The sequence below is a fragment of the Stomoxys calcitrans genome, chromosome 3 (genome assembly GCF_963082655.1).
Source record: "Stomoxys calcitrans chromosome 3, idStoCalc2.1, whole genome shotgun sequence".
Taxonomy (NCBI): domain Eukaryota; kingdom Metazoa; phylum Arthropoda; class Insecta; order Diptera; family Muscidae; genus Stomoxys; species Stomoxys calcitrans.
Genome location: NC_081554.1, coordinates 92,570,131 through 92,583,998, shown reverse-complemented (window position 1 = coordinate 92,583,998; position 13,868 = coordinate 92,570,131). Strand labels below are relative to the sequence as shown.

Below are 13,868 nucleotides of genomic sequence, written 5' to 3'. Positions count from 1 at the left end.
GGGCAAGGGTTGCCTTTCCTGCCCTTTTCAAAATGTTTAATTTAGTTATTCCTTCATTTATTACAATACTAATTCCTGAAGTCCAATTTCCTGTCTAGCACAGGTATTTTGCGTTTTCAGTTAATGGAACGTTCTCTGCTCACAAGGTGACAGGTGCCATTGCGGGTTATTTGTACCTCCTGGTGAAAAGAACATTTTCCATCATAGACGGATTAACACCTTTACCACTTTCGGTAGCCCACTTCGTTGTCGCCTTCTTCCAGAGACAATAATATATTGTGAACGGCTATATTCCAAAGTAGAGGAAACAGTACACTCTCTTGAGGTGTTCTTCTATAACCAATTTTTATAGATCTACGGATCCCAGGAGTGCCTGGTTAAGTAAGTTATTGATTAATGTTTCTCAAATCTTTCGCCTTTGTATGTTAAGATTTGCCTGCTTTTGGGATGAAAATGACCTTTTGTTTCTGCATCTCACAGGTCTATATGAAATGGTGATACAAGCAGTGTTGTTGTTGTCGTTGTTGTAACCAAATTTGTATGTGGAGATGGCGATCTTCGTCAAGCTCCATATGCGGACAAACTCGTTCCAGTCCATAGGACCGACCGCCACGGCAACCATATGGCCATTGGTTATCTAAAGGCGCCAGTAACTCGCTTTGCCATATCGAGTATCATAGGCACTCAGTATTTAAATAAGAGCCAGTGCCGGCCGGACTCTCATTGAGACTCTCTGCTCGATAACGCGACTGCGCTCCCGGTAGCTCTCACCTGATCTTCTCGTAGTGACGATGGACACCACTCAAATCGGTGTCAGTACTTGCAACCCCAACAATCAGAGTATATCCAAGGAGCCTGTCTAACTAGTCCAGCTTGTAATTTGACCGGTGTTGAATAAATAAATAATTAGGTCGTGGCTCAGATACAATTTCCCCACCAGCCTTCGACGCATGCATGCATGCGTTGCAGAAATTCCCGGGAAATTTGTATCAGCGAGTAGTTGTAGTGTTTCCTCACTAATTTCACGAATTCACGAATTTCCGTAGCATAGAGGCCTCAGATGTATGCACCACGGAGCTACAGAATTCCAGCCAGAATGTTTTCTGCGCCTTTTTCAGCTAGCCCTTGTAGACCTTCGCTGTTTGCCCCTTGGTTTGGCTCTAGGACATATTCACATAAGCAAGTCATTCTGGGCCTTCATGATCCGCTTGACCATTATGTCTATGTCCTCCGCAGTTTCCCCTTCCGTTTCAGGTCTAGAAGGGACATTTGTGCAGAATTTGTGCGAAGAGACCACATCTGCAGTATTATTTTCTGGACTGAAACTAATGTGACCACGATCAGAGAAGCTGTGGTCATCCAAGTAACATATTTTTCCGCTAATATTCTCTGATTCAAAGGTAATTTGTAGTACCTGTTTCTGGTAATAAAGGTTGGTTTATTTCCTTCATTACAAATCGCCAGATTGCAACTTATAATACCTTTATTCGATAAGCAGTTCACCACTTTCGTTGATATTCGAACTTCCCCATATCTTGTGATGTGCACTGAGGCTCTTGAAGGCGGCAATTCTGAATCGTGTCCTATATCTAGCGAAGCCAGCCAGTAATGAGAATTACTCATTTCAAGGCTGGCTAGCGACGGAAGAAGAAAAAGGTTTAGACTGACCTTTGCAAGAATACAGGATCTGTGTCTCCCATTCCCCGTAACCTTGAATAGGAATTCTTAGTCCACTAACAATTCCTCCGCACAGCGAGTTTCCTGAATAAGGACAACGTTAAATTTGCCTGTCATCAGAAGATGTGGCTTAAAAATGAGAACTAAACGACCGTTATTCCATATTTTGGGTATTACTTCGGTGGATATAAAAAAATAAAGGTAATGATTGAATTTCGATATATATGATAAATTAATTTATAGTCCAATATGGACCATTGGGCCATCTTTGAACTTAACCTTTTGAATACTAATCTGTAACAAGCTTCAATTCAAAAGCTTTGTCTTCAGAGAACGTAGCTTGATTACCATAAGCAGACGGATGTACGAGGCTAGCACGGCTATGTGAATTGAGGGGTAAATTTACATAAATATGATTACAAAATTAAACTCAGGATAATTTCATTGCTTAATTAGTGGTTTTATTTGTGTTGTTGGTGTGTGGATAACATAAATAAATTGAAATAATAATGTTGTACTCTAGTTTGTTAAATATAAAATGTATTAATAATTTGATCTTTTCGTTGGTCTTTCCTTGCGTAGCTACAATCTTCTTTCTACAGTGTTTTCATCCATTCGTCTGTAGGGGCGGAATAGGAGTTTGAACGGTGCCAGAGATATTACCCCCCTTTGGGAACTTCCTTGTATCACTTTAAGGGCCTTAAAATTTGTATCTCAAAAGTTCACATACGACCACATAAATAATTCGTGATTCAACGTTTTAGGCCCGGAGGGAGGGAGGTCTTCGATGGGTTCAGAGCCACGAGGAACCGGTTATCACATGGCCTTACCGGTCATGGACAGCGATTAATAGGCGCAGGTATGGAGCGCAAATAATTGGTGTTGGCTCATGCTCTGCGAATGAAATCCCTCAACGGTGCTTGGGAGGAACAATTCTTCAATCTACTTAGCTGCTGCTGAGAGTTTGGAAATTGGATCGAATCTTTGAGTTTTCCAGGCTTCAGTAGCATTATTACTCTGCCCATTTTCCAGCCATCGGGAACTCCAAGAGTGAAAGACAGGCTGAGGACCTCTGTCCGGTACTCGACTCCCGGTTCATTCAGATTCTTCAGCATCAGTGTAGAGGAGGGGATTCGGTAGTGACCCAGAGCCTTGAACAACTTGAATACGAAGAATGGATCTCCCCTTGTCATGCCACTCACGGGATGCTTATTAAATTTAAGATTCAACAGTCGCCAACTTTCTTTTGTTATTTACTGTGCTCTATCTCAGATTCAAGTTCACTAAAAAGACCATTACTCCCCCTGCTCAGGCTATACCTCGGCTAAGTATTTCTAATTATTCATTTCTCTTACCAAGCTTCCTAACTTGATTCTGGCTGGGGCCAAGATTTCTAAAATCGGCCTCTTAACTTCCGAGTGATATGAAGAAACATTTCTATTACCCCTACCCATACCTCAATTCCTCGCAAGTTTGTAATCCTATTGCCAAAAGTCAAAATTGCAAAAACTTTCTACATTAGATCCTTCCTATAGTTTTTCTACGCACAATTCAGAAGTTGTCTTCATCATCACTTTCTTCAATATCGCCATCATAATCACATTCAAGACGGCTATCATTGTTGGAATCTGATTCCGATTCCATGGTATCATCACCATTGTCCGTGACATCGCTATAATAATGAATTTTGTGGTCAATATTGGAAGCATTCATAGATGCTGATACGATGGCATCATAACTGGTACTGGTTTGGTCATATTTTCGAAATGTTTCAAATTGAGAGCAGCTAGCTAAATTTTCTGGAAAATCTATCTCTGGTTCTGAATCATCTTGTCCAGAGAAACTTGTTTTGTCTTCAAAGTATAGGTACAATCTTTGCCGCCCAGAGTTTTTGAATTCTAAAAGATCAGTGCGAAAATCTTCTGGCGAATAATTTTCGATGAAAGAGGGACAGATTTTCCATATTCTCACATGAAATATTTCCGAATTCCGATTCCGGTAACATTGGAACATTTTCATTATAAGCTAATGTTCGAGACATATCACATTTGCGATATGTCTCGAACTGGGAACAACAATTATTAGCACCATTTGTAGTTATGTCGTTTGCTAGTTCGGTTTCGGATTCGTATTCCACGGAAGAGTCATCATATCCAATGCTATTGCTTTGTTCATTGATGTGCTGGTACCATCTTTGTCTAAAACTCTCTAATTTCAAAAGATCACTGTAAAAATCTTCCAGCGCATAATTTTTATATTCAAAGATAGAACAATTGTCTAAATCCTCATATGAAGTAATTTGATATATTGATTTCATTGGGACATCTCCATTGTTATCCAATTGCAACTCATCATCATACGTTTTGGTGGTTTGGTCACCTATCCTATAGGTCTCGGATTGGCAGCAACAATTATTGACACAATCTTCCGGAAAGTCGATTGTCGATTCGTATTCCGACTCTGATAATTCCATGGAGGAATTATCATGTCCAACACTGTTGCTTTGGACTTCCAAGTGTTGGTTGTATGTTCGGCTCTCTAATTGCAGCAGATCATTAGGAAAATGGGAATTGTACACCAATTCCAAGCAATCATCATCTGCATTGCTGGTGGTTCGTTCACATGTTCGAAATGTCTCGAATTGGGAGCAAGAATCGTTAGCATTATCTTCAGAGATATCAATTGCCGATTCATATTCAGACTCGGAATCGTGCTCGGAATTCATGAAGGAACCATCACGCTCAACATTGTTGCTTTGCTGATCAACATTTTCTAGTTTCAGTCCCTTGGAATCATTATCCTCGTATGCCTCATATGCGATGCGGATTCTTTGTATCTCTTTATAGTGGTTATACAACCTTCTTCGCGAACTTACTATGTGCTTCCAATATTGAGATTGTCTAAAACTAATAACCCCTGGTTCTTCATCCGTATCGAATCCGGAGCTAAATTCCAAGTCAATGATATTAGAGGCGTCCACTAAGGCATCGGCAGTTCTATAGCCTTCTAATTGAAAATTGTTCAAACTCTGCTGCCAATCTCTGAAATCCCTTTTCGGATTGCCAAATTTCCCTGCTATATTACAAAACTGACCCCCAACTGCATTATGTTCCTGTACCTCAGAAGCCTCGTTTCCCAAATATTCTAGAATGACATTTTATTTTAAATTAACAAAATTTTCTTTATTTTTTTACAAACGAGATACATATTTAAACACAAATGAATTGAACACATTTTGCAATACTTACCCTCTACGCAACTAGTTCCTCCCAATCCACCATTGTCCCCATTCGCCCCGCAATCACAATCAAAGACTTCATTTAGGACATTCCTCGTTGCCTTTTTTGTTTCGTTTTTTGTTTCTATTCTTGCCGCGGGATGGTCAGGAAAACGTTTTAACGACTCTCTTCCGTGCCGTTCTTGATGGGGCTCATTCGCAGAACAAGAATCTGAAATGTTTTTGTAATAAAAAGCAAAATAATGTTTTAATATAAACATTTTTTTTTTTGTGATGAAATTCATTTTTGCAAAACTTACCGTCAATGTTGTTATTTGCACGAATTCCATGTTCCTCGGTTGCTCCAAATTCGGACTCCACGAATTGGTTGAATGTATCCATATTTTATTGTTTGTTTGTTGAGTTTCTTTTCAGTTTTTGTTCAGGTTCTTTTGTTCTTTCCTTTTTTGAAAAAATTTTTGTGTTCTTTCTTGAATTCAAAAGTTTGACAACTGAACTATAAAACATAGGTAGGTAGGTAGAATCTTTAAAATACGAACTTCATTCATAACTCTGGTCAACACAAAATACATTGAAAAAAATGCATAACATTAAACATCTTTGTTTTGGAAGATCGAACTTCTTTAATTACGAGTGGTTTGTGCCGACTACAAAAGCAATTACTTTCCTTTCTATCTTTCCTACAATGAAGCATATTGCAGAAAAGCTGATATTAATATTCGGTGATTTACTGGGCCCTTTCCATATGATAACTGATTTTCTTCTTGCCTTGCTTGCATCGATAAGAGGTTGTCGAGTCGATGATGATCCCTAGAACTCTTGGCCCCTTTACTGTCGGAATTATTTGTCTATCGACCATTACCTTAGGAACTATAGTGAACTCACTCGTCCAGTAGAAGAACAGTTTGGCCAATGAGCGAGATTTTCAGCTTAGTACCCCTGAACTTCCGCCAAATCTTGGAAATCAAAATTTCCTTACCCGACCTAGAGTGCGCTTCAAACGATAGAGACTAAACGGAACAGGGCAGAGAACACCGTTCTGGAACTTTGGATTGTACCTCTCGTTTCTGAACTCTACATTGAATCGACCGCACAAGTAGTTCGCAAATCACTTTTTCCTCGAGTTCGGAAGATTGAACTCGATGACGTCATTAAAAAAAAATGTGGCATGATTGACCGTATCAAATGCCTTTGATAGGTCAAGGGTCATGAGGATGGTTCTTTGAAGGTGTATCTTCCCATATAGACCACGGTGAGTGCTGTTGTTGTGCTGGGCATCTCATAGAATCCGTGTTGATGATCCTCCGGTAGTAAGGATAAACTCAAACCAAGCAGGAATATGGTTGCCCATGACACGGCCATTTTGCCTGGCTATGTGTTAGGCAGTCTGCCATTAGACGCATTTGACGATTTTGTCCATTCTGATCGGCATAAAATGCCCAACAACTTGCGATTTCAGATAAGTTGTCAAATAAATGGGAACCTAAAGTTGAATTCCTTTCTGCCAGTGCGGTACACGCACAGAAAATGTGACGTCCTCACAGATTCTGCAGAAATGGTTATTTGCGACGTTTAGTCTAGCAGCATGTTTACCGATGAACAAGTGTCGGCAAAGCAGTAAATCTCTTCAAGTCTAGATTGGGCGACAATATATTTAAGAGTTCACAACCCGCACTTGTGACCAACCATCATTCGTTGTCTTTGGGCTTGATTCTGAATACTTAGCTCACTATCACTTCTTTAATTGCAAGTATCTCCGCTTGATACACACTGCAGTGGTCGGGTAACCTTCTCGATATGACTAGACTTAGTTCTGATAGAGAACACTCCAAAGCCCACCGGGTAGTCTTGTCTAGAACCATCCGTATAGAAGTGTATGTAGCTTCTATAACCATGTATATTGTTGTAGTAATCACATATTTGCATGTGGTGGCAGCGATCTTCGTCAAGTTCTTAAAGGTGAGCAAGATCGTCCCGGTCTATAGGGCCGACCACCGTGGGAACTTTGTGGCCATTGGTTATTTAAAGGTTGCAAATACTTGGCCTGTTGTTATATCGAGCATCATAGAAGGTGCCGCCCGGCCTCTTACTAAGACTCTCCACTCGATGCCGCTGGTTGTCCGTGACTGGGAACATTATGGCCATTGGTTATTTAAAAGTGCCAAATATTCGCCTTCTTGTTGTTGTATCGAGCATCATAGGAGGTACCGCCCGGCCTCTCACTGAAACTCTAAACTCGATGCCGCTGGTTGTCCGTGACTGGGAACATTATGGCCATTGGTTATTTTGAAGGTGCCAAATACTCGCCTTGTTGTCATATCGAACATCGTAGGAGGTGCCGCCCGGCCTCTCACTGAAACTCTAAACTCGATGCCGCTGGTTGTCCGTGACTGGGAACATTATGGCCATTGGTTATTTTGAAGGTGCCAAATACTCGCCTTGTTGTCATATCGAGCATCATAGGAGGTGCCGCCCGGCCTCTCACTGAGACTCTCCACTCGATGCCGCTGGTTGTCCGTGACAGCAGTTGCAGCTACATTTCACTATTCGCAACCAGTGCGTGCGCTTGGTAGCTTTCAGTTGATATTGTAGTTGCAATCGGTTATATCAGGAATATTGGCACTTTACTTTCTATCAAATAAGGGCTCAGGCAATGTTTAATCCACACTGGCTGGAACATCGGGAATTGTGTTAAGGATAATACATTGTCCGTAGCCGCCGCATGACCAAAGATAAAGCTCCCTTAGCCTCACAGCAGTGGTCCCAGGAACTTCTCTAGCTGCAATGTTCAGGGCATCAGATGTTATTGTTGTGATGCACAAACAAGCACTCCATCTAGTGTATGACACGCGGCTTAAACCCTCATAATTTCTTAATGGCTTCCTTGCAAGTGTATAGGGCAAGGGTTGCCTTTCCTGCCCTTTTCAAAATGTTTAATTTAGTTATTCCTTCATTTATTACAATACTAATTCCTGAAGTCCAATTTCCTGTCTAGCACAGGTATTTTGCGTTTTCAGTTAATGGAACGTTCTCTGCTCACAAGGTGACAGGTGCCATTGCGGGTAATTTGTACCTCCTGGTGAAAAGAACATTTTCCATCATAGACGGATTAACACCTTTACCACTTTCGGTAGCCCACTTCGTTGTCGCCTTCTTCCAGAGACAATAATATATTGTGAACGGCTATATTCCAAAGTAGAGGAAACAGTACACTCTCTTGAGGTGTTCTTCTATAACCAATTTTTATACATCTACGGATCCCAGGAGTGCCTGGTTAAGTAAGTTATTGATTAATGTTTCTCAAATCTTTCGCCTTTGTATGTTAAGATTTGCCTGCTTTTGGGATGAAAATGACCTTTTGTTTCTGCATCTCACAGGTCTATATGAAATGGTGATACAAGCAGTGTTGTTGTTGTCGTTGTTGTAACCAAATTTGTATGTGGAGATGGCGATCTTCGTCAAGCTCCATATGCGGACAAACTCGTTCCAGTCCATAGGACCGACCGCCACGGGAACCATATGGCCATTGGTTATCTAAAGGCGCCAGTAACTCGCTTTGCCATATCGAGTATCATAGGCACTCAGTATTTAAATAAGAGCCAGTGCCGGCCGGACTCTCATTGAGACTCTCTACTCGATAACGCGACTGCGCTCCCGGTAGCTCTCACCTGATCTTCTCGTAGTGACGATGGACACCACTCAAATCGGTCTCAGTACTTGCAACCCCAAGAATCAGAGTATATCTGTCGTTTGAGGGCAACCCTGCTCGACGGTAACCCTGTTGTTGCAAAATGCTGGTGCAACTGTCAGCAATGAAGTACAATGGCTGAAATATCCCAAGCCAATTTGCGACATATCTTCATTTTGTTTATTGTTTTTGTTTATTTTTAAGCCAATTTTTTGTATAAATAGGCCCTTCTGGCAAATACTTGTTCTTTTCTATTCGTGATACCAAAAAAACATGTAAGTCGTGCTTTGCATTTTTTGTTGTAATTTTTATTGAACTTGTTAAAGTTTTAAAGTGTTAAATGTAAATTTTAACTTGAATCTTTATTTATTAATAGTGAATAAACAACACATTAACGTAACCTCACACCTTAAACACACACACACACATCAAATGTACAACCCTTATATTTAAAATACAAAACACATATCAAGCAAAATAAATATATCCAGCAGTTTCATCATTTCAAACATAAAGCCATACTTCAGTTTTGTTATTTTGGAAGGCCAACTGGTGTGAGACGTTTATTCATCGGTTCACGAAGAAAAGAAAAGCAACAATTTTATTCAATGTTTAAAGTCATTTTGTGTTATATGTTTGGCGGCAAGTAAACAACGTAAAAAAAAAGCCGTGGACGGACGGACATTTTGTGTTATTTTTAATGCAAAATTTATTTTGAAGAAGCCAGCCCTCAAATTTTTGCCAAATTTTGCATTAAAATCAAGCCAGCCTTTGTGTGAATTGTGTTACTTACCTTTGTGATCGAGATTCAGCCAAGTTTATGTCCAATTGTCAAGATCAGCCAAGAAGAACAAGCAGCAGAAGCACAAAAGGAACCCCGCCAGCCCGATATCAGCAATACGTCAGCGAAATGTCTGTCAACCACTCACCAAAGTCAGATACGCCAGCAAAAAGCCAACAAAGACAGCCACAGCTACAGCCAATGGACGGTACTACTCATGTCAATACGATTAATCCGCCTTCTCAATTACAGCACCAGAAAACTGCAGCCAATTCACCAGCCGGGACATCAAAACCTGTAAATGAAGTCGGTGAGTTCATGAAGCAAATGAGAGTGCAAATGGAGCAGATGCAGCGTCAAATGCAGGTAATGCAAAGTGAGTACATTGCATCAACGAAGAAGATGCAAGCGCAACTTGTTAATACTGCCAAACAAGTGGAAACGCAGTTAGCCAATCAAATGACGTCGACGTCGCTGTCCGCATTACCTACATCGACGCTGCCACAGCCGCCATCAAATATGCCAGAACCAATACTGCCAACATCTCAGCCATCACTGCCACCACCAAATCAGTCACAATATCAGCCGCCACAGAATCTTCTACAACAGCCGCCACAACTGTCGCCTCTACAACAGCAAGTTTGTCAGCCAACGCCACAATATCCGCCGCCATCACGGTCTATAAATTCGGATATGTCTGTCCACAATTCGTATCCACAAAGTTTTATATCTGTTCCACACAAAAAAATTTATCCTCTTCCCACATTTTCAGGTCTTCCAGAAGAATGGCAAACCTTTTATGAAGCGTACGAAAGCACCACAGCCGAATTTGGATATAACAGCCTCCACAACATTATGCGCCTCAGAGATGCTATCAAGGGTCGAGCCAGAGAAACCGTCGAATCGCTACTAGGTAATTCTGCCAACGTCGACACCATTATACGAACGCTGCTTGAAACCTTTGGTCGTCCGGAACAGCTGATTAGAAGCCAAATTGAAAAGGTTCGTGCCATTCCACCTTTAGCCAATGACAACCTGGAAGCCCTGGTAAACTTCGCCAACAAAATCTCGAACATGGCCACATTTGTCAAGAACGTGAAGGGAGATCACCATCTTTCCAACCCTTCATTGTTGAGCGAACTGGTCGCTAAACTTTCCACAAGCCGCCAAATGCAGTGGGCCGAAAAATGCCTCCAATTACAACAACCAGCCACCATAGTTGACTTTGCAGAATGGCTATCAGTACTGCGTCGCCTGGCCAATATCGTCCATGACACCTTGCCGTCAACTTCGACCAATGCCGCATCAAACCGCCGCCATTTTGCTGCTACTGCACCGCCACCAAACCGAAAATACGTCAACGTCACTGTCAGCCAATGTCCAGTATGTAAGGGTGAGTGCACTAACATAAAACACTGTACAGAATTTTTAAACATGTCCATCGACAAAAGATGGAACACTATAAAAGGGCTCAAGATTTGTTTTTGTTGTTTAAAACGTGGACATCAAGTTAAATTTTGCCACACAAAACGCCGTTGTGGCGTTAATGATTGCCCAAAGCCACACAACAATTTATTGCACAGTACACTTTCACAATCACAACCGGAGCCAGCGATCGAGCCAACTCATTTGTCCACGACGGGTGGGACACAAAATAACCGCACGGTCACGTCCGAAGCACAACGACCACAAACCGAAAGACGAAATTGCCATGCAGCTCATTCTCCCGATAATGTGCTTTTCCAGATTTTACCCATAACTTTGCATGGGCAGCACAAAACAATAAGTACTTACGCCTTCATTGACGACGGCGCCAACGTTTCTATGCTGGATCTGGAAATAGCACGAGAACTTGAACTCCATGGAGAACCTGAGCACTTGGAGCTGCAATGGCTTAATACTCACCGCGTAACACAGAAAACGGAAAAAATTCGCGTGACCATCAGTGGAGTTGGCCAATTTAACAGAAAATACTTACTTTCCAATGTTTACGTTTCATCGGATATGTCATTGCCAGTACAGAGTTGCCATATAGCTCATTTTATGAAATCCCAAAAAAGTGACAAAATCGCCAATTTAAATATGCGGGATTATTCTAATGTTCAACCAAAAATGATTTTAAGCTTAACCCATTCCTTCCTAACAGTTCCCATTGAGACGCCTACACTTTTATCCGAATTTGGACCCATTGTGTCAACCACCAGATTAGGCGCTGTTATATATGGACCAATTCCTGGTGAAGAACCAACAAACATAAAGAGGGCTTTACACGTAAGGAAGTGTGTGTACCAAAATGATGTTTTGAAGGAGTTGAGCGATATGATGCGTGGTTATTTTGATGTGGAGACCCTTGGAACCAAAATACCCGTGAAACCTATAAAATCCAAAGAAGACGAGAGAGCAATGGGCATATTGGAAACAAACACAAAGCAAGTAAATGGCCGATATGAATGTTCGTTGTTGTGGAGAGAAGATGTGAGACCGATCCCTGACTCATACAACATGGCTTTGAATCGTTTGTACTCTGTGGAACGTAAGATGGCAAAAGACAGTGAGTATAAAATGGAATATTGCGATAAAATAGCAGATTATGTTAAAAAAGGATATTGCCGTAAATTATCGGATGAAGAAAAATCTATAATGCGCGAACGGACCTTTTATTTGCCCCATTTTGGTGTACTAAATCCAAATAAAAAAGGAATTCGGCTGGTTTTTGATGCGGCGGCCGAGGTTATGAACTTCTCATTAAACAAAGCCTTACTTCCTGGTCCTGACATTAATAACTCATTAATTTCAATTCTTTTTAAATTTAGAGAATCCCCCATTGCTGTATGTGGTGACATACAAGAGATGTTTCACCAGATCGCCATTGCCAGGAAAGACCAAGATAGCCAAAGATTTCTGTGGAGAGATGGCAATCCTGATCAGCCTGTGGACACTTATGTTATGGAAAGGCTTATTTTTGGAGCCACCTGTTCACCAACCATTGCCCAATATGTCAAGAATAAAAATGCGACAAAATACATCGAAAAGTCACCAAGAGCCGTCCATGGTATCATCGAACGTCATTATGTGGATGATTATGTCGATTGTTTCGAAACTGAAGATGAAGCCCTTAATGTTGTTCGCGAAGTGGTAAGGATCCATAAATCCGGTGGTTTCCATCTTCGCAACATAATATCCAACAGTGAACGAGTGGCAATACTATGTGGTAATAATCCTGGCAATGGCGAGAACAGTGGCAACTTTCTTTTTGGTGACAGCATAGAACGGGTACTCGGTATTCATTGGGCACCAAAGACAGATGATTTTTGTTTTCATTTGCGTTTGGCCAAAGTGGACAAAAATATATTAAATTTTACAAAGGTGCCAACAAAAAGGGAGATGCTCGGCCTAAATATGTCCGTATACGACCCATACGGATTCCTGTGCGACTTTATGGTGACGTCAAAGGTGCTAATGCAGAAGGTCTGGAAATGTGGGGTAAGTTGGGACGAGCAATTGCCGTCAGAAATTTATAGCCAGTGGAAGTACTGGTTGGAGCAGTTATCGAGATTGGTGGAATTTAAGATTCCAAGATGTTACGCCGGTGGTTTTAGCAGCAGCAATGTTGATCTACATGTCTTTGTGGATGCAAGCGAAGAGGCTATGGCAGTTGTGGCATATTGGAGAGTGGTAAGTGTCAGTGGTGTTAAAGTGATGTTTGTAATGGGCAAAACAAGCTGTGCCCCGACACGGTATCACACAATACCAAAACTGGAATTGCAAGCTGCTGTAATGGGCGTTCGAATGAAAGAGGCCATATTAAAAAACCATTTGTGCTGTGTTAATAATGTTTTCTTTTGGTCAGATTCTTTTACGGTGATACAGTGGATTCGGTCAGATCACCGAAGATACAAGCAATATGTGGCAAATCGTGTGGCTGAGATATTGGACGGCAGCCGCATTGAACAATGGAGGTGGTGCCCTGGTAACGAGAACACTGCAGACGAAGGAACTCGCTCAAAACTGTTCAAGCCATATGAACCCGAAGGACGTTGGAAAAATGGACCAACGTTTTTGCGGAAGGCGGAATCGTATTGGCCGAGTGAGGTGCACAATCAAATGAAAAAGGATGAAAGTGGCTCAGAACTGCGATCCAAGCACAGAGTTCTGGTGGCTCAGAAGGTATGTTGGTGCATTCCAAATATTGATAATTTTTCCAATTACAGAAGGCTGAAACGGGCTATGGCATGGGTGTTCCGGTATGTGCAAAACATGAGCCGTAAAATCAAAGGTGAGGCGTTGTTCTTGTGTGATCTGTCGCTGGAAGAAGAAGAGAATGCCGTGTCTTATCTGTGCCGTCATGTGCAACGTCAACAATACGAAGACGAACTTGAGGACCTGAAAAAACAACACTCAGTGAGCCAAAGCAGCCAATTATTGTCGCTGAATCCCTTTGTTGGCCAAGATGGCTTAATTCGTGCGTCTGGGAGAATCCAAAA

At 41.5% G+C, this 13,868-nt stretch overlaps 1 protein-coding gene across 1 annotated transcript; it reads left to right on the top strand.

Moving 5' to 3' along the window:
- Positions 1–8,641: 8,641 nt before the first annotated feature.
- On the top strand, positions 8,642–13,779 carry LOC131995694 (uncharacterized). The gene is made up of 2 exons (XM_059364586.1): positions 8,642–13,539; positions 13,596–13,779. Exons 1-2 carry the CDS (start codon positions 9,424–9,426, stop codon positions 13,650–13,652), a joined length of 4,173 nt encoding a protein of 1,390 aa, XP_059220569.1. The 5' UTR covers positions 8,642–9,423; the 3' UTR covers positions 13,653–13,779.
- Positions 13,780–13,868: the final 89 nt, after the last annotated feature.